This window comes from Pezoporus wallicus, unplaced genomic scaffold (genome assembly GCF_028554395.1).
Source record: "Pezoporus wallicus isolate ANWC-B61680 ecotype Strahan unplaced genomic scaffold, APGP_CSIRO_Pwel_v1 contig_5261, whole genome shotgun sequence".
In the NCBI taxonomy this organism is placed as follows: domain Eukaryota; kingdom Metazoa; phylum Chordata; class Aves; order Psittaciformes; family Psittacidae; genus Pezoporus; species Pezoporus wallicus.
Window position 1 is genome coordinate 2,850,298 of NW_026642423.1, and position 27,752 is coordinate 2,878,049.

Below are 27,752 nucleotides of genomic sequence, written 5' to 3' on the forward strand. Positions count from 1 at the left end.
GAAATACCCTAGGGCTGACTCTAATGTAATGTTTTGATTAGTGATAATTAATACATAGAAGACTACTAATGATATAAAGAGTGAAGGCATGAAGTACAACCCAAAACACACCAAAACCAACAGAACCCAGAATATAATAGAGATGGGATGGCATTTAACAACAAAAGACATGTATGTAGGGAATAAAAATCATTTATTTGAGGAGCTCACCAGCTGAAAATGAAATGTGTAGAGAAAGACCTAAGTTAATCACAGATGACTGGAAACTGCAAGTGTTAGAGTAATGAAAAACAAAGCCTAGAATGTACGAGATAAAGTATCTTTGCTAGAGATGAGGAAAGAGTAGCTGAGACTGCATCTTAAGTGCTATGTACAGTGTTACATGTTCAAGAAAGGTGGAGTTTGGTTTGAACAGGTAACGCAACTACTAAGATTATCAAGTTAATAAAGTTGCTGTGAGTAGAGAAAGCACTGACATTTGTTTTTAGTCTACCTCCCTGTGCTTTAAGCAGACCACAGGCTTGTAGATCAAGACCTGTCACTTCTGGAAGCTATGTAACCGTGGGCTTAGGAGAACTTGTTTCTTTGGACACAGAATTGTGCTGACTTGATTACACTCCTTCCAGTCAGATTAGATACCAGGTATTGGAAACATGGATGTCTGCATGAGACTAAATGTATCCTCAAAAATATTCATGTACTTAGCCTAGAAAAGTGGATATTGAGGGAGGAGAGAAATGTTCTTTTTTCATACCTTCAGGTTGAGGTGTTTACTCCTTAAGGTAAAGGGCAATACTTGCCCAAAACGAGTATCACCAGCTAACAATGAATAAACTGGAGTAGTACATTTTGAGCCATCAGAAGAATGAGAGTTTAAGGTGATGATTTAATTAGAATAGCTGTATTCTGTCCTCTGTTTTTCTTTACTCTTTTGTAGGTTCATAGGTGTGGAAGGAATCTATGCGGTCAGTGGTGAAGTAGTCACAACTTCAGCAAAATTGTATGCCGGGGTGAATGAAACTTACGAAGTCCTTATACCGCAGCACTGATGTGGCTCTGAAGATGGAGAGTAGTACGCCTGGCAGAAGTAGGCACTGGGGGAGTGTTCAGAGATAGAAACAGAAGAGTTGTGCTGTCAAGCAGAAGACTGGGGACGAGGAATAGCAGAGTGGAGGCTTTGGGGCTATACCAAATAATCTCTGGAAGAATACATGAGATCAAAGTTAAGGAACTGGAGAGGTAAGCTGTGGACTGCATGTAGGGAAGGGGAGGAGGAGAGAAATGAAATGAAGCAAGAGCAGTTTGGGCACCTAGTATGTGTGCTATTTGCACCACATACCAAAAAAAACCCGCCGTTACTGGTTTTGATCATTGAGGTGTTTCAGTCATAGAATCATGGAATAGTTAGGGCTGGAAAGGACCTCTGGATGGCATTCCTTCCCTCCAGTGTATCAACTAAACCGCACAGCTTGATGACATCGGCAAACTTGCTGAGGGCGCACTCAATCCCACTGTCCATGTCAGTGACGAAGATGTTGAACAAGACCGGTCCCAACATCGATCCCTGAGGGACACCACTCATAAGCGGTCTCCAGCCGGACATTGCGCCATTGACCACAACACTTTGCATGCGGCCATCCAGCCAGTTCTTTATCCCCCGAGTGGTCCATCCATCAAATTGATGTCTCTCCAATTTAGAGACAAGGATGTCATGTGGGACAGTGTTGAATGCTTTGCACAAGTCCAGGTAGATGATGTCAGCTGCTCTGCCCCTGTCCATCAGTTCTGTAGCCCCATCATAGAAGCCCAGCAAATTGGTCAGGCAGGATTTCCCCTTAGTGAAGCCATGCTGGCTGTCACCAACCACCTTGTTGATTTTCATGTGCCTTAGCCTGCCTTCCAGGAGAATCTGCTCCAAGATTTTGCCAGGCACAGAGGTGAGACTGACTGGTCTGTAATTCCCTGGGTCATCCATTTTCCCCTTCTTGAAAATGGGGGTTATATTTCCCTTTTTCCAGTCATCGGGAACTTCATCTGACTGCCATGATTTTTCAAATATGATGGACAGAGGTCCAAAGTTGCTCAGTATGTCTTATATAAGTTTCCATCTAAATTTTACACCAGCAGTAGTAAATAGTGAAGTTAGATGGAAAGGTATGAATAGTAACTATTCTAATACATGTTCATTTTTTAAATATGTATATACCTATGCACAACCCCTACCCCCATATTCTACCCTCTGTGATTAATACTCATCTTTTTCCCTTTTCAAAGAGTAAACACAGAACATAATTAAATGCATACCCAGAGCTTGAAAATATTATTTATTCCTGTTCATTCCTAATTAAAAACCACCCAAAATATGTAGATGTCATGTAGGTATTTTAAAAGCAATTTCATCTGAGGGTTTTCCCCATGATTTCCAAGGTAATTTTCTTCAAGGAAACCACTGAAAATGCTGTACTGTGGTTTGTTACCACTAGGTGGTGCTGCCATTATAGTATTCCTTAGAAGTCTGTGATTATGTATCTATGGAAAAAAATATACACACAGCTAAAAGCAGTCTACTTACTATAGCTTCTTAAAGATAGAGGAGCTTTGTTATACTTGTGTGACAAGGAATCTTAGCCCTCATATGTGTAAATGCGCTCAACTTGTGTTCATGTTTTGCATATGCTTGCTTAAAATGGGAATTTGTACCTAACTATTGTACAGTATGCCCAAAGTTTCCTGTAGGCCTCGTTAGAGAAGGTCCAGCCTTTGCAGTCTTGTATGCTTTCTACTGAGAATTGTATTTTACACTGTTAATCATTGAGCTTTGATACCCTACCTGTTATCATGCAAAATTCAAAATAAAGAGAGTTCCTACTCTGAAGAGATTACGGACTAGGTGAGATAAGAGTAAAGAAGGCAGGAGGTAATTGAGGGAAATATTTTGGGTGTTTCAGCCACTATCGTAAATTAGAGTCTTGCATTGCAGAAAACAGCAGATCTTTTGACACCATTTAAAGGGGATTGTACCAATCTTTGCAATGTTTGAAACCAGCTGTTTGCTGCCAAGTGTTTATCTAGTTGGGAAACATTTAAATTGAATCGTAAACTGGCTGAAGTAGCCCACTTCACTCATGAAAAGAAGGCCCGAGTCAGGGATTTTGGAAGGAAGTATCCAAGGGATAAACAACTGCAAGAGAGTATTTACCACTGCAGCTAAGGTTCAGGATAAGATCTGCTTTTACCATTTTATTGTTTCAAATCAGTCAGCTGTAGAATTGGTGTCTAAACCAGAAGCTAAAAGGCGTGAGCATATTGTTCAGATTTCATTGTTTCTATATTTCTGAGAGGAAAAAAATTTAAACATTTGGAAGTATGAACAAAACATTTTTCTTAGGGGCAAAAAGTTGTGTGCTCAAGTTAACTTAGCTCAAGTTAATTGTATTTAGTTTTTGTTTTTTCAGAAAGCAAGTGGCTCAGGCAGCTTCAAGAAACCAGTAAGCAATAGTAACTGGGGTACATTTAAAGTAGGCTAAATTTCTTTGTCTGTAATATGCAAGTAAGGATTTGCATTCAGGTTGCCACTTGTCAGCTGAACTGCAGCAGGTTTGTAAGGGCTCTTAGCTCCTGACAAGTACAAAATAATGCAAGGAACCTACAATAGAGAATAGTTAAGTAAAGTTATTCTGTCACAAGCCAGGAGTATGCACACAGGCAATACCAAACTGACTTGATAAACATTATCTTAATAATTTTTCTGAATATTAACTTTCATGGGAGGTTTGCAGATTTGTAAGTGTATGCTGGGACACAAACTGGAGAAGGTATAATAATATGAGATAAAGCGATGCCCATATGAAAGTATTTCATATATGACATCATAAAAAAAAAAAATCAACCCATCCAGAAGCAAGTAATTCTTTGCAAGTGGTCTGAAAAATAGTATCATATGGTATCTTTCCCAATAGGAAATGTTGTTCTTAAAATTTGAATTCATGCCAATATATGAACACCATTTTTCCGGAGGTGTTTATGGGAAATGTTAAAGAACTGTAGTCAGAGAACATGACTAACGTGTTAAAGGAACTGTTGATGCATATATAATACATCAGCATTGACACATCCACTATTACTACCATCTAGTCTTAAACATAAGTTTATTTAGGATGAAAGAAATTGTACATGGAAAATCTAGGGTGTGCAATTAAGTAAAACACCTAGAATATACATTAAAGATGCTAATTTATGCTAGAAGAGAAATCTTTCACCTGGGTCTAAGGGAAGCTGATAAGAACTTTCCTCAAATAAGGTATTAAGTAATAGGATAAGATTTCAGCCATGTTTACATTAGCAGCTAGGTTCCTTTTGGCAATTGATTGTCTGCTGTTTGTTTTTCTAACTGAATTAGTGCTTACTTTGATTTCCAATTGCAGGTGCAGACAAAGAGAAGATGAAAAAACATTTAGAAAAGTCTCTTTTACTCTCAATAGCTCAGCTTCTGAAGGTCTTTGTCTCCTTTATGCAGATAGGGGTAGTCACTTGAATTTGCTTGAAGATTCCCAAATACTGCAGAGATAGTCTCATCCCAAATGGAAAAAGGAAGCATTAACTTTTGATGATTAGAGAATCAAAAAGGTATGTAGGGAATTAGTTACATATATCTGTAAGGGTTTAATTAAAAATTTTCATGTAAGGTAACACTGAAAAGGCAATCAGTATTTCACTATGACATAGATGGTTCTTTTGTGTTATTGTCACAAACTCATATATAATAAATGCATAGTAATCATGACAACTATCAAATACCAGTTGTTTTCAGATGAAGTTGTATGAAAAAATATACCATTCTTTTCACATAGAATTAAGGCACAAATTCATCCAAGAAATAATCATTTACTGGTTGCTGATCATCTCAATTTTGCAGTATAAATGGCTATCAGTGCCAGAAAGTGGGGGCAATTATTTGTTTCACTTCTAGCCTACATAGTATTTTAAAGGGGGTTACAAAAAATCCCAACTTTGCAGATTTTTAGGACCTTAGTCTCAGCTGGAAAACTTTCTGATTAATGATTGATCACTTTCTCACCAGGTAAGACTGCATTGGCTACATTTACCCATTCATTGGCTCTGAGAGATTATGTCAATTCAAGAAAGATCTAATTCAGCCATATTACTCCACCAAAGCAAATGTCTCTAATGCTTGAGTGTTTGCAAGTCTGTCATTTTCAGGCCCACAGTGAACAGTTTCAGTGTGTTGAATTCCATTTTCTGAATCTTCTGTTGTTGGGTCATCATGATTGATAAGGCATTATTGGCAAATGTATACTAAAGATTAATGTTTTAATCTGTCATGACACTGGGCCACATGTGAATGCATGAGTAGTATTTGTAATGACTGCAATTATATTCATGTATGATTACATATTATGATATTTATAATTGTTTTTGGTGTTGGCATTTTACTATCTAATAGTATGGGAGAGGGAGAGAGCAAATGAAATTTATGCAACTATTTGGCTAGAAACAAATTACAACTAGAACACTCTCCTCGTTCTCCTGACACAGAAAATAGTGTTCCGTTGATGAGTTTCTGCCACAAGAAATGATATCAATTGTTAATTCAGGTAAAATAAATTCAATTACAGAAAAATGTATAATGAATGGGGAATAATCTTAGGTTTCCCAAATGACAGGTTAGGTCAGGCCTCTAAGGCTTTTTTTATTGCACTGGCTGCTTTTAAGTGGAGAAAATCTTTCCTAGGCCTTTGCTTCACTTTTATGACTAGTACTTCAACTGCATAGCGTTAGAAAAAAAGAGGAGAAAAAAGTTTGTTATTTTTTAGATGTGTTTAAGATAATGCAACAAGTGGAGGCACCCTCCAGTCCTTATTGGTTATCAATATGTACTTGGCTTCTAAAGTTTGGAAGTCTGTTGCTGGACAGTTTGAGTGGAAAAGTGATGTTTAGCCTCAAGACCAGGGAAAAATGAGAATCCATTATTTATTTCTCAGGGATTTGTAATAGAGTATTTTTTTAAGGGGATGGCAAATCAGAAGAGGGTAAGAACTGCTAGCTAGAAGGTGCTTTCCTTCGTTGGTTCCTGTGATTCTTGTTGGTGTTTTGAGTGACTAGTGGTTTTGTAACCAAGAAGCCAAGAGAAACAGGTATCAAAGACAGTGATGGTTCAGTATATTCTTCATGGCCAGCTGGAAATTCCTAAAGGATGGATAGGAACCTGTAATTGCAAGAAAATGGGGGACTAGTTACTTGTGTCCAAACAACTCTCTACCCTTCTGTATCAATGAGCAGGAGCATGTAAAATGTATTTTAAAAAAAGAGCATAGCTGATCTTATCAGCTTTATCAAAACATGTCTGGGGCACAGTTTCATCCCATATGGTATAAAACCAAAAACTGTGTGTGTTTGTGTTTTCTGATATTTACATAAGAAGAAGAAGACTTGTTTGCTCTGAGTTTTGTGGATAGGATAATTAATTAAATACCTCAAAAAAACATTTAATTAATGGCAAAGTCAAACCTTCTTGTTCTCCCCTCCTTGAAAAAAAGCTTCCCATATATAATGGGAATATCTAATTTCAGTAGAAAACAGTTGTGTGGTTTCTAGGATTATCACACCTCTATGAGACTATGAGTAGATGTAGTACTGGTTGAATTTGCAACTGACTTGTGCCTATTTGTTGCTCTGCCTGGGGAATGGAGGATTGCTTGCCTTGCTAAATGTTTACCATGTTAGGGAGGGATATTGCTTGGTTTTTTGCCTTTTTTTTTTTTTTTTTTTTAATCTAGGATATCAGAAGATCAATGAACATCCATCCATCCAAAGGATAATGCTATGCAAGTTTATTCTTACCTAGGCAGTTTGCCTTTTGTTACTGTGATGGAGCTCACTAGTGTTATGTAGATTGAAAATACTGTTCTCTTACAATAGTTCCCTTTGGGGTTTCTGTTTGCTCCCAGTTTCTGGAAGCTAAATATGAGTAGCTATAGTATGCTGTGGCTTATTTTCTCATATCTATTCGGGGGTATGAAGTCTACTGTTACTCACAGTAGTGTGACAACAGTATTGGAGCTATAAACAAGCTAATGACCTCAGTAAAGCGGGAGTAGATGAGGAGCAGTCTATTCCAAATCCCCAGAGCTAGAATATAGAACTACTACATCCTTTGGATTTGAAAATATCAGATCACAAATGATGGGGTTTTTTCTTTTTTTGCAATAAAACATTCAGCATTTCTAAAATCATAACATTGGTCTAAATGGTACCTGGGAAAAAAATGTATAAATGCAAAATCCATGCAGACAGAGTAGGACAAATTAAATGAGTTTGATTTTGCCTTTTTTTTTTTAAGGATAAACATATTTTTGATTTTTATTTGAAACAAAATATCTGCAATAAGCAATTTCTCTTTCATGCCTCTCTTTGCATATAAAATGGAATTAATGGATGGAAAAATGTCCTTTTGAGAAAGTGAAGGGTAACATTAGCAGTCCTAGCTGGAAATTATAGCTTGTTTTCACAGTTTCAGATCCCTGTTTTAAGCAAGAATTTGACATATATATTCATGCAGGTTCCTTAGTTTCCTCAAAGGTATGAGATGGTGACAGGGAATGGAAATATCAAAGCCTTTCCTTCATGGAATGTTGAGTTCCTCTATTTGGGTATTTCTGGATATTTTCAGTTTTTTATTTAGGCTGCAATGGGTATGTGAGCATTTGAACCCATGAAACTTTATTCCTTTATAGGGAATGATCTTTGAGAAGCTTAGCAAACTTCCAACTACTCAAACTGTCCCATTTGCTAAAGTGTTGGAGGCTCAGGCTTCCAGCACAGAAACATCCAGGTTTAGTTCCCACACTCAGCCCAGCTTTGTGCACAAAAGGTTTGCTCTGGTTTCTCAGAGTTAGCTGGTTAAATGAGGTTAGTCTGGCACCATGCACTCACTCATTTTGGACCACGTAACTTCGATTCTATGAAACATCTGTCTGGATGTGGAGATACGAGATTATCTCCTCATGTTATGCTTCTCTTTCTTGTCTTTCTCATAACTGTACTGTATTTTGGTCAAGTTTTTGCCATATATCAAACCAGGTGATGCTGATTGTGATCACACTGCCCTGTCACTCTTAGGCAGGAAAGAGATCCTCACTCCTCTTAAACTGCCAGGGTTGTACCTGCAGTATGCAACAGCTGTATGAAGTCTGCATGAAGGGATAAAAATGGGGAGAACAAAACATTTAAGGATTCTATACAGTAAAGACCCCATGTCTCACATGGAAAGAGCTTTCTGCTCCTATTCAACAAATTAGGAGCAGTGGGGGGAAGAGTAGGAGGTTCTCTGGTTGTTTTCCAAGAAGCACATTTTTGCAATATAGAAACTAAATTTATCTATAACTCCTTATTCAAGAGAGAAGTCTCACGTCTCATGTCTTCCCTTAGCTTATGATTCAATGTCATTATCATCAGAGTATGCAGAGAAAGAAATGACCATGAATAATGCCTTAAAATAAATAAAAATGATAAAGCAATGGCTTGATTCCCCCTGCCCTTCTTTGGCTTTGAGTTTTTGGGATTCAGATTTTAATGTAATTCCAAAAAGTGGAGTTTTGAGAGAACATCCTGTATTGCAAAATTCCTAGTAAAGATGTTGAGATGCTGCAGCATTTCCAGACTTGTTCTGCTTTCAAAGTAGTAGAAATAGTATGCATTTCTGCCACTTGTATAGTGATATGTTAAGAAAAAAAATTCACAGCTTAAGATATTTAGTTGGTTTATCTGGTAGAGTTGTCTTGATGTTTATCTTTATTCCTTCTAGCATGCTGATGACCATGATATCTGCATACACAAGGCTGTGACTCATTAAACTGTAGAGGATGCTTACTTTAAGACTCTGTTTTCTGCTAAATTTGGCAGGGACATTTCAAGATGTCAGAGCATTGAATGACATATAAAAATGTCATATAATCTGTGAAGAGAAATCCACCAATTCTAACTTTAAATTCTAAGTCTTCATAGTATTCTGTTGTCAACCATGGATCAAATATTTGTCTATGAATCAAAGAAAACTGGTAATTTACTGAAGTTGGAAACAGCTAAGTATCTGCAGCAACTGAGTACAGTATGTAGAATTTCGGTAAGAATCCAGGTTGGAATAGCAGAGTTCACATTAAAAACATTTCAATGGGATCATCTCTTTTCTTTCAGAATGGCTTACGCTTTATGCCTGGTTTTCTAAGCGTGTACTATCTCTGTGCACGGTCTCACATTATTTTTAAGGTAGAATATTTGAGTGATGCAGCTGGCATTTAGATAATATGATTCCAATGGATGAAGGCTTACATACAGTAAACATCTACTTTAGTTCTCTTGTTCTTTTTTTTCAAGTAGAAACTAACTGTTTGGTGTGCACCAAATAGTGATATAAAAAATAGAGCACATGCATAGTTTGAAAAGTTCCATAATGTCACTATAATATCCAGAAGCTTTGTTTTCCTATATAATATTTGTTTACTACAAAATCAAACATGCATATTGATTTACTGTTACTAAAAACTAATGACTCTGAGAGTGGCTTTTGTAAAGATGTACAGTTAACTTTTAAATTACTTACTGTGGTCTTTAACTCTTTTGAGGTCTTTATTATTTTTTGCTGAATCTTTATGAAAGTCCTTAGCAGAGTTGATAAAGCCAGCTGGTGGAAATGACTGAGTTGTTACAGGTAAGAATCATTTTCTTGCATTTGTCTGTATTGTATTTTCTGCAGTTCAGTCCTTGTCCAGGACAGGACTATTATAAATATCAGCAATTACTAATCAGAATAGATTGTAGTAATGATGTATTTAATGCATGCAGAAAACTGCACTTTCCCAAACTGGAAAGTTACCCTCCTCAGTTTGTGAAAAAACAAATCCAAAATGCCAAAAGCAATGAGTTGGATCATTCTGAAAACAGAACAAATCTGAAGTGGTAACAAGCTTACAGTAAATGAAGGTGAGAGAGCTCTTGCAAATAATTCGTAGTGAATGAGTCACTCAATTTAGTTACCAAGGAAATGAAATGAGGCTATCAGTAAAGGGAACTGAGGAGAATGACATTGCAATTGGGGCAGCTGTTACCATTGCATAAGCCTACCTTGTATGGTCATCGCTAATGTAAAACCTTGCAGAGGTATGTTTTATGGAAGATGTTTTCTGGGTTTCACTAATATTTTGTGCTGTTAATGTTGTATTCTCATCATGTGATAATACTTTGTGTGACTCCACCAGATTGGCCATGTGTTCAACCACAGCTATAGACAGGGATAAACTGGCCCATCTATTAGAGTACATAATTAATTACAGTTTTTAAGATATTTTAATAAATAGTAGGCTTCTGGAATCCTCACAATAATTTCCAAAGCAAGCACATGATTGACTTCCCTGCTCCCTTTTTGACTGATAATGAAAAACTAAAAAAAGCTGTTTCATATGTGCCAAGTACCTTTTTTTCTCATGATGGGGCACATAGAAATTTTGGTAAGTTTCTTGGAAATATAGTGTGCAAAGCTTATGGAATATTCCCACTCATTACTCCATTTATTAGTGAAAGGTAACTAAACTGTCACAAATTCAGAGCCTAAGATGAATTTGTGGTTGCCAAATCCACATAAGCAGAAAACAGAAAATAGCTACATGCATCTGAACCAAGCATCCAAAATGTTACAGGGATGGAAAAGAAATTTGATCTGAATTTTGAAATTCAGTGAAAAATCTGACAAAGTTTTGAAATCCCAGTAAGATATATCATGAACATGACAGTTCTCAGGAATTCCAGCAAGCTTGCAGTCAAGGAACAGTCCTCAGTGAGGCAGGTGACAAAGTTTTAATGTGATTTTATTTCTTGCCTCTTCCCCCTTTCTGAGTGAGTGAGTCTTTATGAACTAAACTAGCAAAGCTTTCAGATTTGGAGCCTTCCCTGTGCTAGTGTATTGGTATTTTTTTGTATTTGGGACACAAGAAGAGTCACTTAGGTATCATGGTCTATTTCTCGTAACAAGGTAGTGAAGAGATTCAATAGAGGTTGTGGATTTGATAGATGTGGGAGAGAACACCTTCTGGATGCTTTTTTAAAATCAAAGTTGCTTCATCTTGCTTTTGTTTTAAGGAACAGAACATATAATCAGAAAGGTTTTATCTATTGTATTTTATGTCAGAAACTTCCAAATCTTCCCAGCACCTTTCTGTGGGAGAGCAAAGGGAGTTTGCATAAGAATAGTCAGTCAAACAGGAATGCTAAGGCAAACTAGATAATGATGAAACTGATGTCTGAATTACCCTTGATAATGTTATCAGGTTAAAAGGAAGGATACCAGTCACCTTTGCAAGCTCTTCCTGAATGTTATCCCAGAAGAATGCGTGATCTGCAGTGGAAAGAAAAAAGTAAGCAAGCTGTTTAAGGCAAGTGAGGTTGGAATCAGAACTATTAGATAATAGATTTTGTGTAATTTATTGTTTTCAGTATATTGGATTTACTGTCTTAAATTAATCTTTCAACTGACATCACTGTAACAAGGGAGTGGTACTGGCAGTAAGTGAGGCCAACTGACTTAGGTATTAGGGCTGGAGTCAAGAGTCAGAACAAGACTATGGATCCAAACAAAAGGCTCTGGGGTTGTTTAAAGTGTGAAGGTCAGCTTTTAATACAAACAAGAAATCCTGATCAAAATAGATCCAATAGAAATTGACAAATTATTTACAAGAGCTATCTCACCTTTATTTACTGTTAGCTCACTTTCACATCAGATTTGTTACATTTTCAAAATGAGCCAACTCTTTTTGCTTTTTGTGTGCTTTATATTAGTAGTCAGGGAGGAGGGCTTTAGGGTTCTTTGGATAATTTATAGCAAATAATATTATTTAGTGTGAATAGAAAAAAAATAAAGAATTCAATAATAATATATTTACCATAAATATCTCTAATTAACTAAGCTCTAGTAAATGTTTTAAAACCACAATAATTATATAAACTTTGGATCAGAACTCCTTGCTGAAAAAAAAACAAAAGTCAATCATCTTAATGAGTTTGTTTTCTCTGTAACTGGAACAGAGAATATATATTGCTAGTTCCATGAATGGCAGAGACCATTACTATTGTAATTTTAAAATTATTTTATTTAAATGAATTAGATTATGCATGAAAGATTTTGCCACTGGTAGCTGGGAAGCAGATACATTTTGATTATCACAACTTGTAGCTCTAAACACACAAGCTACAATAAAAACATTCAAGTCAAAAAATAAAGATTGACTGAATTGCTGAAATCACTCTTTAAAAAATAAATTTTTAGACCAATTTAAATTAGGAAAGCTTCCTGCTCCCAGATGGACAAGCTTGGCAAAGCAGGAATAATAATAAAATAAAAAATAGATGCAACAACAATTTGTGCAATTAAAGGAATAAATTGTATCTAAGCTACAAAATAATAGACTCCAACCCAGCAAGCACTTAAACATATGCTTAATTGTAAACAGGTGAGCAGTTCATCTCTAACAAGACAACTGAGAAGTGAAATGCACTTATGGGGCTGAGGCCTAAGATATTATTGGCTAGAGTATTAATCAATTAAGAAAGCGATAATAAATCGATGGTAGTAAGTACATTTTAAATAGGTGTGATTGTGCTATTGCTTTTGACAAATTTGTTTCTTTCCTATGAACTGTGTAAATGAATCATACTGTCACCAAGGAGATGGACTACAGGTAGGTTTCATAATCCACCTGGCTGCCTTAACTTTAGCTATTTAAGCTCTTCATCTGATCTCCCTCTGTAGCTAAGGGGGAAGGGAGACGTTTCTGTTTTACCTCTTATCATCCTTCTGAGGTACTGATTTATCTCTTCTCAATAAAACAAGCCTAAGTGACTCAGCTTAAATGAAACTAGATAAATATAGCTGGTTACAGCCAGGTGCAATGAAACATCCTAGGGTCTATTGTTAGAATGAGACAACTATGTGCATACTGAACTTAATGACTCTCATTGCAGGAGATCGATATAAGCACTAAGTTATATTTCTTTTAACTTCAGTTGTGCAGAATCTGTTGCCAACAGCTCTTAAAAGGTTAGACAGCTCTGCCTCACAATGACACAAAGTACAAAGGAATATAAGCATTAGGTTTCTAGCCTGCATGTTTGTCACTATGTGCAGTCCTGTTGGCATACAAATTACATTTATATGATTATAAAAAAATGTAAGCTTGAGATCAGAATAATGGTGGGTGCATATGAGACTGAAACCTCTCCTGTCCACCAAGCAACAGCTTTCAGCATTTGTCACCTGGCTAAAATGGCTTATATGTTCATCCAAATGCAGAGTCACTTACATATGTGGTGTTCACTGGGTCATGCTAGGGGAGTACCTTTTGCAACACACCTGGAGCCCTGCACATGCTTTGCAGCTTTAGTGCTGATCCAGTCAAGCACAGAAATAACTGGGAAATTACTCATGTTCACTGTTAATCCCAGCTTTTAAAATGTATACAGTTTGTCATCATTTTTCTTTGTGGTGAATGTGTGTGTCTGGCCACTTCTGTTTCACAATTGTCCAGTATTTGCCATGGACTCTCTTTTCAGTGCATGTGCTGCAGCCGTTCACTTGTCACTTGAAAGGACGTAATCATACAAAAATCCCTTCAAAACCAGTTTCACTGAAGAAGAGACCTAAGCAGGAGAAACAAATATATGAGGTAAGATGGAGAGGGATGTGTTCTGACCCTGAAACAGCTGCTCTTTTAAAGGAGTAAGAAACAAAGACAGTAGGATATTAATTATGTTTCCAGATCAGACAGAGCAGTGAGATGCTGCGAAATTATAGATGTTACTGGACAAGAGAAGTAATATAAATAATACCTAATAAGGCTGAAACTACAGGCAAAAGGGGACATATGGGACAAATACACAGTTGTGTACCTGCAGAAACCACCCAGAAATATTAATACTAAATGTAAAGCCAGAAAGGAATTGAATAAAACTTGCAGTTTGCAATGCAGTGTGGCATCACAGGTATGCACACGCTTTAGTCTGAATGTCTTACATCACTGCACTTTTCTCATATACAACTGAAGCACATGCCTAAATGTTTTATTAAATAGGAGCAGTATGTCTGCTAACATAATTGAAGTATAGCATAGGTTTAAACCGATTTCTGAATGAGGGCTTTTGTCATTTAAAAAGAAAAAAAAAAAAAAGCCATTGTCATAACAGGCAAGAAATGTAGAGCACTATCTCACAAAGCTTCACAAAGAGGTGTTGACAGGTTCTCTGCCCACAGTTTCTAAGGGGTCTGGCAAGACAATTGGTTTTTATTCCAAGTTCTGAATGAATAGAAATAGTAGTGAAGCAGAAATGGGAAACAACATATGAAATATATGATGAAAAATCTGGCCTAGCTCTCCCAAGTAATGCTCATCAACATTTTTTTTTGTTGCTGAGATAGCAGTAGTGCTACACTACTGACTGTGTGTAAAACTCTGGAAATAACATCTTCGTGTGGCAAAATAAAGATGGTGTGAAATCATCTGGGAACACAGGTAGGTTTTGGTAACATCTTTCAATTCAAATAGGTGTAAGAAATGCAAGTCTCCATCTTAAACAAAAGCAAATGCAAGTTCCATAAATACCTAAATTGTCTGCAGAGCACTGGTCTGGTTGTTACCATACTGTATGTACACAGCGAGTAAGATGAGTGTGCAGAAGCAGGCTAGGAAGGAAGCTTTCCTACCACTTGACTGTGCCCCAGTGTGTGAAAGTGATAGAAGCTTTGGGGCTGAGTATTAGGATGTGAATAACAGTGCTGAGGTGGCTTCCTGTATGCCAGGAAACAGAACTTTTTCCTATCTTGTAGAGGAAGAGTTTCACAAAAGGTATTTCTACAGCTGGTCTAGTATAGCATGGCTGAAGCCCTGTTGGGATGAAAGTGGTGGCATAACTGCAGGGTACACAGTCAGGAAGTCCAGGCTCACAGAAGGGGGATGGGACAAGCAAGGGGCAGGTAGCATATCTGGACCAGGAGCAACAACACAGATGAGACACAGCTGAAGGATAACAGACAGGTAGCAGGAATTCAGGGGAAGTTAGGCATATCAAGCACTCTGTGCAATCACTATTGGTTTTCTTCTGGTAAATGTCCTTAGTTACAGTTAATGTCTTCTGCAGTGGAAACACACAAGGAAAGCATCTCACTCGTCACCATTATTCCCTAACTGAAACAGCCATTGTGTGAAGCCATTCTGAATCAAAATTCTTGTGCAAATCCAGTAACACATAACAAGCCACTAGCACAGCACATTCAAGGTTCTGTGCAAACAGTAACTAATCAGCCATCCTAATGTTCCTGTGAGACAAGCTGGTCAATTGGTTATTCCAGTTTTCAAAGATACAGGGCTGAGGTGAATCACAGAATTGTAGAATCAACCAGGTTGGAAAAGACCTTTAAGATCATCAAGTCCAACCATTACCCCAGGACTGCCAAGACCCTAAACCATGTCACTGAGGGCATCATCTACATGGTTTTTGAACCCTTTCAGGGATGGTGATTCCACCACTTCTGGGGGCAGCCTGTTCCAATACCTGATCACCCTCTCTGTGAGGAAATATTTCCTTATATCCAATCTAAACCTCTCCTGGTGCAGCCTGAGGCCATTACCTCTCATCCTGTCATCATTGTTACTTGGGAGACTAATCCCCACTTCACTACAACCTCCTTTCAGGCAGTTGTTGAAAGTGATCAGGTCCCCCTTGAGCCTTCTGTTTTCCAGACTAAACAACTCCAGTTCACTCAGCCTTTCCTCATAAGACTTGTGCTCCAGGCCCTTCACCAGCTTTGTTGTCCTTTTCTGGACCCACTCCAGCACTCTAGCACCTCAATGCCTTTCTTCTAGTGGGGGGCCCAGAAATGAACACAGTATTCTAGCTGCGGCCTCACCAGTGCCCCGTACAGGGGGATATCACTTCTCTTGCCCTGCTGGCTATGTTATTTCTGATACAGGCATTTAGCTGGATCCTATAATAGGCCGGTTAAGCCTGCTTTTTAAAAGCAGGGTTTTGATTTACTTACAGATACCATGCCCCCCGGGAACCTAAATTTCTCACTTTGTAAATATCCTGCTGTGGCAGGACCCTCAGCATCCTTCCCTCCATCCCACCTCCTTCCTTGCCATGCTTCCCGGCTTTTCTCACCTGACTACTGCCTCTGACACAGGCTGCGGCGGGAGACCCCGCAGAAGCAGCAGTCAGGGAGGTGGAAATCTTTCAAAGACCTGCTCGCACTTCTTCCCCCTGCCAGCAGCAGCCCCGCACCTCTGGTCCCCACCTGTGCTGCTGCTGCCCTCTCCCGGTGCGACGCGCGGCCCCTTTAAGGCGGCGCGGGGCGCGCTGTCCCTTTAAAAGGCGGCGGGCGGGAGGCGGTGGTGGCGGTGGTTGGGGCCATTGCTCTGCCCGCCGGGTTTTCCCCCCCTTCCTGCCGGCTCTGCCGTTCGTTAGTCTGCCTGTTAAAAAGAGGAGGCAAGATGGCCGAGCTGGGCAGTAAGGGGGTCACCGCCGGGAAAATCGCCATCAACGTTCAGAAGAAGCTGACTCGGGCGCAGGAGAAGGTAAAGGGAGAAGGGGGGTACCGCCGGCTCCCTAGGATGCGGGGAGCTATGCGGGTACCGGCGATGAAACCTCCCCCCTGGGAGCTGGCAGCTGCTTTCCCTGCGGATTTAGGGCCCTTTTGCATCTTGAGAATGCGGGATACCGCTGTTCGAGCTGTAGGGGTTTGCCATCTCTCTGCAGAAACATGGCATCGGGTGCAGCTGGGAGAAGGGAGGGAGGACGGAGCGCCGCACGCTTGTTTTGAACATGTAGATGCTTATTGTTTCAGCAGGAGGAGACCTTCTTTACACCGTATGTAGGTTGTGCTTTATGCGGCAGTATCAAGCTGTGTTTTGCGATAGTGCTAAAAGATGGTGAGGAGATGGGCACTTGGCGTCCTTATCTTCTATCAACATAGCATAATAACCGCTACTTGCTTTACTGACCTTGAGCTCCAGATTTTGGAATGGTGGTAAAGTAAAAGCCATACGGCCTTTAAAGACTCTGCTGATGACTGCTGAGGGAGGGGTGTTTTTTGAATCCCAGGAGCCCTTTTGCTGCTCTCCGCCCACCTCTGTGTCAGCAAAAGGTGCCAGGAATATGCAATGGATACTTCTCATGTTCATCTCTCTGGCATGCTGCATCTGATGCCAGATGCCAGCTCTGTGTAGGGATTATCGGACATTTTACGCAGGGACATTGATCAGCTGCTTTTATCTCTGGCACGCTCGTCTTGGCTTTCAGTGATTTGCTGTGAGATGACATTGACTGAATAAGGACTGATGCATCTTTGAGGGAGGGAGGGTAAACAGATCTGCCCCACTGCTGCTCTTGTTCCCTGCGAGTTATCTTTAGCAGCTAGCTTTAATCTTGGAGGTTTGGGGTTGGACACAGTGCTGGCATGAGCCTTGTGCCCATTGCCAGCACTTACAGAATGCTGCTGTGTCAGAATGGCAACCTAAACTTGCCAGGCCTAATACTGCACATGCTGCTTCCACTAGTTTAAGCTCATTTAATGAAACTGGGAGTGTGATTTGAACTGCTTGGTAAGAACCCCAGGTGAAGCGCAGATCCGGTATGGAACTGACTGCAACAAGGTCCTGGCTTTGCTGTAAACACTAGAATGAGCATGGCCACGTCTGTGTTTTTTCCCCTTCCTGCGGTTCCAAGAGGGGGCAGGATGGGAAATTTGTCTCTTGGTAACTGGTCTGCCCTGAACTCATCATAGGTGTTAAATTAATTTGGTATTAGCCACCAGATGGCAACCATATTTGTAGTTAATATTAAGGTCAATGGTAAAGGCTGAGCTCCTTGGCCTGCTGACAAAGTTATTGTATTATCGGTGGAACTTGGAGCCAAGTGTGGCCCGCCAGGCCCTTCCCTTCCTTCTTATGTCAATGCATGCAGGTTCTTTTCATAGGGAGAATTTTCCACAAATTCCTCTCAACTGGAGATCCAGTTCACTTCCTTGCTTATTCCCTGGTGGTGACTGGGAATGTGTGAGCCACGATAGTCGTAATCGAGAGTTTAGCCATGTATTGCAGGTGATTTGCGTGATCTGAAATTGGCTGTGTGTCTCTTTATGTTGAAAAATCGCACCTCATTTCCATCAAAGGAGAAAAAGAAAAGAAACCCAAAGCACTTGCTTATTAAGTTAACACAAATTCTAGGCCCTTCTGCTATTGTTATACTGACGCAAACAAAATATTCTCAAAAAAGAAAAAAATGGCATTGCTTGCTTCATCATCTGACTTGCTTCTTCATATGCTTACAGCTTCATCTGTAACATTTCCTCTGTAGTGAAGTGTTAGGTATTTTACCCTTGTCTCTCAGGGACAGGTTCGCCAAGTCAAACATATGAATGTTAACTTTCAGCTTGTGAGGAAAGATACAGCTGAATAAGAAGTAACAAGGAAGGCACCAAGGGTTACTGCACTATACTGGTATTAGTCTCGTGGTATTTAGGCTGTGATACTGTGTTTAGCAGGAAGGTTAAACCATGTGTTTGAATATGAGGATCAGGTGTTTATATAGTTAAAATTTAAAAAAAAAGGCAAGCACAGGTGTGCAGAGGTAGATCTGGGTACACAGCAGCACTTAAAAATGCTGACTGGGATTGAACTTTCCTTTTTGAGGCTTAAAAAATCTGACAGTGTTCCTTTTGTGTATCTTTTTTTCAGTTTGAATCTAGGATAAAAATTCTTCCCTTCAGAGTGATATCTTCCTCCCAACTTGAACCCTGAGGCTTTGACTTCAGCAGTTTCCTTCATGGTGAATTTAAGCCTTGTGTTAAGCAAAGAATGGTGTCTTTTTGTTCAATGCAGATTTCACACTAGAACACTGTATACATGCTTTTTTCCCCTTCTGAGATGGCTATTATGTAAAGTATGTAAGATATTCCTTCAGAAGTACTGTTTGTTTTGAGCCTTTCAGCAAAACTATTGGCTATTTTTTGAAGACATTTTCTCAATTCTACAGGAAATATGGGGCAGAAGGGTTGACTATGCTGTTTGCAAATGGACTGGCATCCTTTAATCTCTATTCAAAGATAGCTTCAAGTAGAATATTTGGCAATAATTTGCCCATTGTCCAGTGAAATGTATCAAGTAAATTGATGCCTTTGTCCAGAGGAGCCCACCTAGCAGAAAGGACCAGTGCAGCAGTTTTGAACTCATCTGTTATCCTTTGCAGCTCACAATTAGGAGATTTAGGCTGGGAGTCATGCTTCATCTGGTAGTTAGCTGAAGGGTTTTCAGGCTGAGGTGTTGAGCTCTGAACCTGTCATAATTCTAAACTTCCCAAGATTGAGTAAGCTTGTAATGGCTCCCGTATTGTGGTGTCTTGGAGAGCGCCTGGTGTTTGCAAGGTCTTTTAAACTTTGCCACTAAGGATCTGAAGTTTTTTTTCCTTTATGTCTATAATCCATTATCTCCGTTAAAGTTTGTTTCTTCTACGTGATCAATTTTTATCTTATACTTTTGAAATTTTCAGGGATCTCCCCAGTTTCCACAGTTCCCATTTTTATTTATTCTTCTTTTTCTCTTGAAGAATGTCCTGTTTCTGGATGTGTCAGTCTGCACGTGCACAAACATTTCTGCTTTGAACAAAATTATAACGGCATCTTAGTGACTTGATGCAATCCTGGTGCAAGGGTGACTCCTCTGAGAGGTTCCAGGAGGGGGCTGAGCTTGGGGAGCAAATGGATTGGGGTTTTGTTGCTTGGCTGGCAGTGAGCATCCTCATTAAAGGATCAAGATCTTTGCTTTCCTCCAGCACATTAGACAGAGATTCGGGGTGGAAAGATGGTATTGGCTGTATAGGCACTGACTGACAAAAAGCATACAGATTAATAGACACGTCTGTGGAGGTGACTTGCAAAGTTGACATTGAAATGAGAGGTTTTTCCTTGGGAGATTTTTTTCTGTATGTGTATGTGGAGAGGACTAGAAGGGGATGAACTCATTCTTAACATGCCAAAGTTCTGAGTGAGAGTGGGCTTACATATATTAATACATGGTATGGGGAGTTTTACTTTGAACTAGGCCTGGTTGGAGGGGTCTTTGAGCAACCTGGACTAGTAGAAGATGTCCTTGTCCGTAGCAGGGGGTTGCAACTAGGTGATCTTTAAGGTCCCTTCCAATCCAAACCATCTGTGATTTTTCCTTTTCTAGACTTTGAATGTGGAAGTTCCTATCCAATAGAAGTGGTGGTCTTCTGTTCTTGTTTTCATTACAAATCTGGGCAAAATGAGAAGTCTGTGTTCTGTGACAGGTATAGCCTGTCATATTTTTTTAATATTTTTAACTCTGATGTACCAACAAACCAAGGCATCCCCTTTTCTCCCTCTCTGTCCCCAACCAAAGGCGAATGCCAGGACCTGAAAAATTTTAGCTTGGGCATCCAAATTCCCTTACATTACGGATTATTATTTAGGTTGTAGATTCTGCCACTCACTTCCCGTGTTGTCATGAATTATCACCTCTGCTTTGTTTCTTGGCTTAACTTAGTTTATCCCACCAATGTTTACCCACATCTATGTTTGCAAAGTTTCCTTGATTAAACCTACCAGAGCAAAGTTCTGCTCCCGTCTGGCTGCACATTCCAAGGAGGCTGGGCTGTAGCCTCTGTCTCAAAGGACTAGTATGGCCATAGTTATTGGTAGCCAGGCTTTCTGATGCTTATTTCCTGTCCCCTTCAGGGCAAAACCCCCATAAACCCCAAGACCTATATGCAAGTAAACCAAAGGCTTTGCTAAAGAATTTGCAGCCCAGCAAGGAGAAATAACCAAAGACACTGCCCCTGAAAAGGAAAGTGGAGGACTGATTTTGGCAGGCCATTGAAGCCTGATCTCCTAATGCTTTTTCCAATTAATTTGTCTCATGTAACGATTGTGGTAGCACAGACTGTCTGCTGTCCAGAAAGGATCTTTTCCTCTCCCAGAACCTTTGTTTCTTTCCCCTTGTAATCCCTTGCTGGACAGGAGGATGTTGTGATTTGGGTGGAGTAGGGTTTGCAGAAGGCATGGCTTGCATTTTGTGTTTGCCCTGATAAGACTTCACCCCCCACCCCGTAAGACAGACTCCAATAGGTGGAACATGGCAGGTAGGAACACCTAGAATGAATTCTCAGCCCTGTTGAAGCAGGTGGGAGTATATAACAATGAGCAGAACCCAGGAACCTTAAACCAAATTTAAATACAGATGTCTTCAGGATTCAGCTGTCAGAGGCTGCCTAATCTGTAGAACTTCTGCAGATGGGGAGGTAGGCTTTACATAAAAAAAAATGCTAGGTGGAGGAAGTTCTTTTCTTGAGAAGTATCACGTCAACCTACCTCGGAGAAGTTCCTTTTTGGTTTTCCTACTGTCTCTTTAAAGTTTCTATGGATTTTGCTTGGCTTTGCATAGGGTAGGATAAATTGGTGGCAATCTGCCTTGTGCCAGTGAAGTACAAATAGCCTGAAGAGCTACAGAAGTTAATTGTCCTCCTGCTGATCTGTCATGAAACTTTCTTTTTTCTTATTTGTTTTTTACTGGAGGACTCCCTAGGTGACAAGGAGAGGGCTTTTTACTTTATATCTGTTAGCTTGCTTTCTTAGGAAGGCATGGCTTAGGTGACTGTTAGAGTCTCGAAGGTACTTTCTGTCCAAAGGTTGCTGGAAAACAGGCACTGGATAGAAGAGAGAGATCTGAATTGATGCCCCTGATGTACAGATGATACCGGTATGAGCTCAGACTGTATTACTGGGTAGCAGATAATCTGCATGGGGAAGGGAGGAGGTGAAATAGGAGACTGGGCTCCACATGTTTCCTTGCCCATGGATGGTTTGATTGGCAGGGTGCTTGCAGTGCCCTACTGAAGGAGCCCCTGTGTCTGGGTGTTGACTACAGATTTCTTCTGAGAAGCAAGATCTCTTGGATGGATAAATTTTCTGGTTGGAAAAGGCCCAGCCCTATTCCTGGTCACTTTATCTTCCCTGTAAGATCTAGTCTTACAGCCAGCCCTTTTCAGTGCAGCTCTTGTGAAGAGAAGGTTCATAAAGTAGGATCTGGAAGATCTCAGTTAAGACTTCTGGTGAGGCTGTAGGCAGGATAGAATTAGTGTTACAGGAGTCAGCATTCCTCAACAGATGTCAGAGCTGTCTGTCTTCTCCCCTCATGCATGCTGATTGTTAAGCAAGATTTTGTATTTCCAGACACAAATGTTTCTTCGCAACATTGCAAATGCTTTTGGTACATGACTAGCAAATGACATGGCTAGCCAAGCCATTGAGGAAAGCTGTGTGCAGCCTGAGGTGTTCAGCATCTAGCTGGACTGGCATCTTCGGCAATAATGCAAGTTTTCCTTTGTTTCTGGCTCTTTGATCAGAGAGGTAATACCCTGTTGCTTGGAACCAAATGTGCCGTAAAGCTCTAGTTCTAAGAACTTCTGGAGTGACAACAGGCAGCTTAGGTTGACAGATATTAGAGCAGCTGTTTTTTTTGCATTGCTGTGGTGGTGACCAGACACCTGAGCTGCCCAGTGTGGGAGTTCTGTAGCTTTGCAAGGATCATCTTACAGTCCTGGCTGTCCACCTGTACTTGCAGAGATCAGACTGTCTTCCCTGAAGCACTGTACTGGCAACTTGACATTGTCAAGAAGATAAACTCAATTTGCCCAAGCAGTACAAACCTGTAGCCCCGTTTTGTTCAGCTGGCCTCACTCAGGTTCCTAAGTGAGCTGTCTAATTCAGGGTGTGTGGACCAGCTGCTTCTTTTATGGGATAAGACTCTGTTAATGTTGATCAGAAGGCTGTGCATTCTCCAATCCACAGCAGTGAAGTGGGAACAAGTATTAAAATACAAATAAAGCTTCCTTAAGAGAGCTGCTGGGAGGTGAAATAATGCATCAAGGTCTCTTTCGACATCAGCTTGTATTTTAGTGTTCTCTTGAAAGACTGTATATTTGCTTTTCTCCAACAGCTGTAATACTGAATGCATGAGTGCCAACAAACAATTGCTTCATTAATTTTCCCCTGCTGCCTTTTCCTAAGTTTCTCGTTGGTTATGTAAAGAGTTTGCATTCAGCAAGAGTTTTGGATGCTGGTTACATTTTAAAGAAGACTTGGAAGCCAGAGCTTGGCATTACACAACCTAAAGAGGTCTTCGAAATTACTATGAAGAAGCTTTATGAATTGAGGAATAGGTACTGTGTTTGCGCAGACCTGTGCAAGTACACATGTATAACAATTTTATTTTTTCCCCCTATTACTTAGGCTGTGCTGGAATAAACTTAGCTCAGACCTGTGGCTGGCAGGGTGAAGTTTTTGAAAATCTCCATTTCTAGAGGGGTGCAGTTAGGAGAGACATAGAAGCCAGACAGTATCTCCTTTCTTCTTGTCTCTTCTGTTAGAATAAAGGAGAAGTCTGGGTGGCAGTTTGTTCTTAATATAGGCTGGCAGGCAGGATGGCAAGTGCAAACTTTGCCAAAAACGAGGAAAGCAGCAATTGAAACAACTATCTGTGAAAACCAAGGGCCACATTTAGTCTTTCGATGATGCACAGATATCAAAGCCTGAAGTACTGCCCTCTCTGCGAAGATTTGACATGCAAATTCAGAAAGCTGGTAACCTGTTCCGAAATGATTTTTTTTTTTTGGTAGTTCTTCATTATCATGTTTGGTTTGTTTACTTTCAGTGGCTTTAGAATGTTTTGTTAAACTGTCCGCGCTGTTTTCTCAGTTCTTTTCGAAGTTACCTTTTCAGGAGGGAGGTTAAAGATTATAGCTGAAGTAGAAACATTTTTCACTGGGTAATTGCTAACACTGCTTTGAAACTGCATTAGACAGAACTGCAATGCTTGTTTGCCAGCAGGGACAGAAAGGGAACTTCAGTGGTATGGGAACTATTGTGCTTGAAAACACAGCTAAAAGTATTTACAATTTATTTTTTTTTTCTTTATGCTACTTGCATAGAGGCTTGATAGCACGTTTTATTAGGCCAGAAACAATAACACCTGGCTTGACCAACTCAGAGCTGAGTTTGAAGGTATTTGCAGAGTGAATTAGCAATTCTGTCCCATTGGAGTTATTTGGAGTGGTACCAGTGACAGATATGAACATATACCAAATAAGGTATAAAGGCTGACATTTGAAGAAAATTGAAGATCTCTGCATCCTTTTTCTTAGCAGGAGTTCTGGTCCTGTAGCTACTCTTGTAGGTAATGTTACCCATTCCTGTAAGTTATAGCAAGTCTTTTAATCCTACCAGCTCTGGGAGTCTGAGTGTGCAAGGGCAAACCTTATTTCCATTCCTGCTTCCTCAGCCATTGGGGGGGGGGGGCAAATAATATATTTAAAAAATGCAGGGAATTTTTCCTGCAATTTAAATGTTCAGCTCATTCATTTTGAATTTTCAAGCAGTCAAGTGGTGTCTTGGGGAAATACTTTCTTCCCTCTCTGTGGGTACAACATGACCCCTCTGGTCTAAATCTTGATTCTGACACAAGAAACGAAGAAAGGGATTAATTTATTGTGGCAGGGGACAGCACATTTCAAAGGTTAGTTTGAAAATATACTTGGGAAAAAATCTGGTGGGAAGGATGGCAAGCTCAATGGGGGAAACAGTGCTCAGGAAGAGTTTAAATGTGTTCAGATAGAGAAATATACTTGGGTTCTGCATTGAAACACTCCTTAAGGTATAAGTTCATCAGCTGAGGAGTGAAATGGCAGCTCTTCTGTGTATTTGACTGACTTCTACAGTAGGAGAATACTAGGGTTTTTTCCTCTTTCGTGTCTCTTCAGACTGAGCAGCCGTTGTGAAAGGCCAAGCCTAGCTGTCTGTTAATAAACTTGAGCCATTGAAAGAATGTACCCATTCTGATAATGTTTCCCTTGACATGCAAACAGACAGTATGATTATTTGTTAGTATCTGCAGTCTGATTGTATTATGTATTACCAAGAAAGGTCATTCCCTATCCTGAAACAATTCCAATGTAAATATTGGGCAGTCTCAATTAACTAAAATACTTCTGGTTTGTTTCAGTAAAATTCTGTATTCCAGAAGATTTAAAAGGTTTTTCAGACATTTCAGCAGAGGTTTGGTAAGGCTGGTTTTGTACATAAGGGTGCAGGGCTGGTTTTGAACAGCAAAACTTTTATGAAAATAACCTGAAGAAATTGAAAAACCAGGTTGGCTTCCTTTGGAGAGGAAGAACAGTTATATGTGCAGAGCTGGGAGAGTTTGGAGGCTGACTGTGGTGGTGAGGGCAGGGAAAGTCAGAGGGATGATGTGAACAGCTGACTGTAGAGCTCTGTAGTGGTAAGCTACATCCAATTGCTCGTAGTCTCTGACTTAACTGTGGATGGATATCAGAGTCAGTCGCTAGACTAGAACTTTCTGCCAAGCTGGAGGCTTTTGCTCTTCTTATTCCCTGACCCTTGGTGAACATAAATAATTCCGTGAGGAAGTGTGTGTTATCAGGGCTGGATGCCATTACCATGTGGTTGTGGGTATAGTAGGTGAAAAGAGCTGTGTTGTGATGCTGGATGAAGTGAATGACTTTGAGCTGGGTGTTTTTTTCTTTTTTAAGCCGTCAGTCCCAGGTCTCCAACTGAGGCCTTAATTTCTGAGAAAGCTCTTCGGGAAGCACACTGTGGTGCTTTTCCTCTCCAAAGACAATGTGGCCCAGATTCCCATCAAGTGCTCTGGCAAAGAAGTCTCTGGGCTCATTTACAGCATGAGAACTTGGCCTGTGAAGCCCAGTTCTCAAATTTGCCGTTACTCATCCTTCAGCTCTTCTGAAGTAGAAGCAGTGGGAAGGAAGAATTGCTGTTCAAAAGCTGTTTGGGAAGATGGGAAGAACCAACAGAAGCTGATCATCTGTGTTGCTTCAAATGTCCCTGCTTCAATAAGACAAGTGGCACTGTGTAACCCAACCTGGCTATGGAGGGCACCATTCTCAAATCTTTCCCCCATGTTTGATCCCTTGTAGCTATCAACCTCTGGCTCAGGGGTTCTCAACAGCTCATCCAAATGTCCCTGTTTTTTCCCTTTGCATTATGGGTTCCAGGTTTGTCCTGCATTTGAGAAACTCCCATCCTTGTTCAGCAAGGTGGTTGTGAACCTCTACAGGAGCTTTCCTAGCTTCTTAAGGGCTCTGCATCCAGCCTGTCCCTTCTGGAGTCTCTCGTTCACATCGTTCTGCCTTACAAGAGCTCCTCTGCCCCTCTCCCTCTTAGCACACACCTGCTCCTTTATCTCTTTCTCCAGCTTAGGCATGACCCCACATGCCATTTATGTTTTGTCCTGATTGGGTTGCTTCATTTTGCATTAGGGGTTGCATAAAAATAAACGTACTTATTGCAAATGCATCAGCATTTAAAATGAGTGTTGCAGAGGAGGAGGTGGCAGAGGACTTGAGAAGGGAGATTTGTGCAAACAGCACTATTTGTGCTATCTATTCCTCTTACTAGAGTTACTGTTGGCTATAGATAGGGTTTAATTAATCTATGTTAAATGCCTACCCAAGTAATAGACATTGATGTTGCTGAAGTCCTGTTGCCTGGAATGTCACATTGATGCCAGCTGAATGAAGTGATGCCATTTGGCCTTATTAACTACAGAGCTATGATGCAGCTTACTGTCCAGCTCCCCATTTGTGCCCACTTTTTCTGGTCTCTGTTTCAGTTTCTGGAAATTTACCTGCTTTCTTGGAGCTTGACATTTTCTGCTTCTTTGTTTTCAGGGTATTGATAGATATGTATTCTCTCCACTCTCTGATTTGCTGAAAAGCAGGAAATCTGGAGAGCTCAGTGATTTTTAGCTGCCTGCTTTGAATAAGAGCAAATCAAAGCAGTAAAAAAATGAAAATGCCTAAGAAGTGATGAATTAGGCATACAAGTGCATATGGCCAGGATTGCTTGGTTGCACAAGCTCACCTAACAAGTGTGCATTCCATGGTCTGTCTCTTGGACAGTTATGTGGTAGAGTGGTAGATGTGCAGCTTGTGCACCCTAGACTTGACAAACCAAGACTGAATGGTGAAGATGACCCTAATACAGCCCATGTGTCGTCTGGTGAAGCTGTGAGTTTTCAGCACCTCTGGTGTCTGGCCACCTGCTTAAGATGTCAAGGTTGAATCATTGAAAGGCTGAAAACTCTGTCTTAAGCTCTTAAGATTCTTAATCTCCCACACTTCTTGAGGTAGGTGCCTGCTTCTGGCTTTGGGTTTATTCTGGTGGAAGAAGTCACCACTTCCGAATGCTTATCCTGCTGCCCTGGTTCCTGCTCTGTGCACCTGTGGCTTGAACACTTTCTGCAAGTCTCCATCCACTTGCCTGTAGATAAAATCTGCAAGTCTCCATCCACTTGCCTGTAGATAAAATCTTGTCCTTGTCACGCCAGCAGTTTGAACTGACCCAGCTACTCCCACTGGAGCAGCAATTTCACATCACACTCAAACCACATCTACCACTGAGATGTGTCATCTCCAACTGCTTATTTTCTCTTCCTTTCTTTGACCTGATGCAAGTATGGCTGAGTCAGCAGGACCATGGGGCAGCGGGGTGATGCCTGATCTGGGCCATTGGAGTCTTCTTCTCTGGAGATATTCAAAGCCTACCTGGACACATTCCTGTGTAACTTGCTCTAGGTGACCCTGCA

At 40.3% G+C, this 27,752-nt stretch overlaps 1 protein-coding gene and 1 long non-coding RNA gene across 16 annotated transcripts in view; both read left to right on the top strand.

The window, feature by feature from the left end:
- Window positions 1–941: 941 nt before the first annotated feature.
- Window positions 942–11,990, top strand: LOC130610360 (uncharacterized). Its single transcript, XR_008975033.1, has 4 exons — window positions 942–1,239; window positions 4,517–4,626; window positions 9,642–9,727; window positions 10,713–11,990. It is a non-coding gene; the product is annotated as an uncharacterized LOC130610360 (long non-coding RNA).
- A 4,438-nt stretch (window positions 11,991–16,428) lies between these two features.
- The window catches only part of BIN1 (bridging integrator 1), a 97,864-nt gene continuing 86,540 nt past the window's right edge, over window positions 16,429–27,752 (top strand). For 5 of the 15 annotated variants that reach the window (XM_057430038.1, XM_057430043.1, XM_057430035.1 and 2 more), the window contains exon 1: window positions 16,430–16,634. In XM_057430038.1, the coding sequence (XP_057286021.1) occupies window positions 16,551–16,634 (84 nt within the window). In that variant the 5' untranslated portion in view covers window positions 16,430–16,550. Of the gene's footprint in view, window positions 16,635–27,752 lie in introns of all 15 variants that reach the window. The other 10 variants (XM_057430041.1, XM_057430045.1, XM_057430042.1 and 7 more) reach the window with 3 other exon arrangements.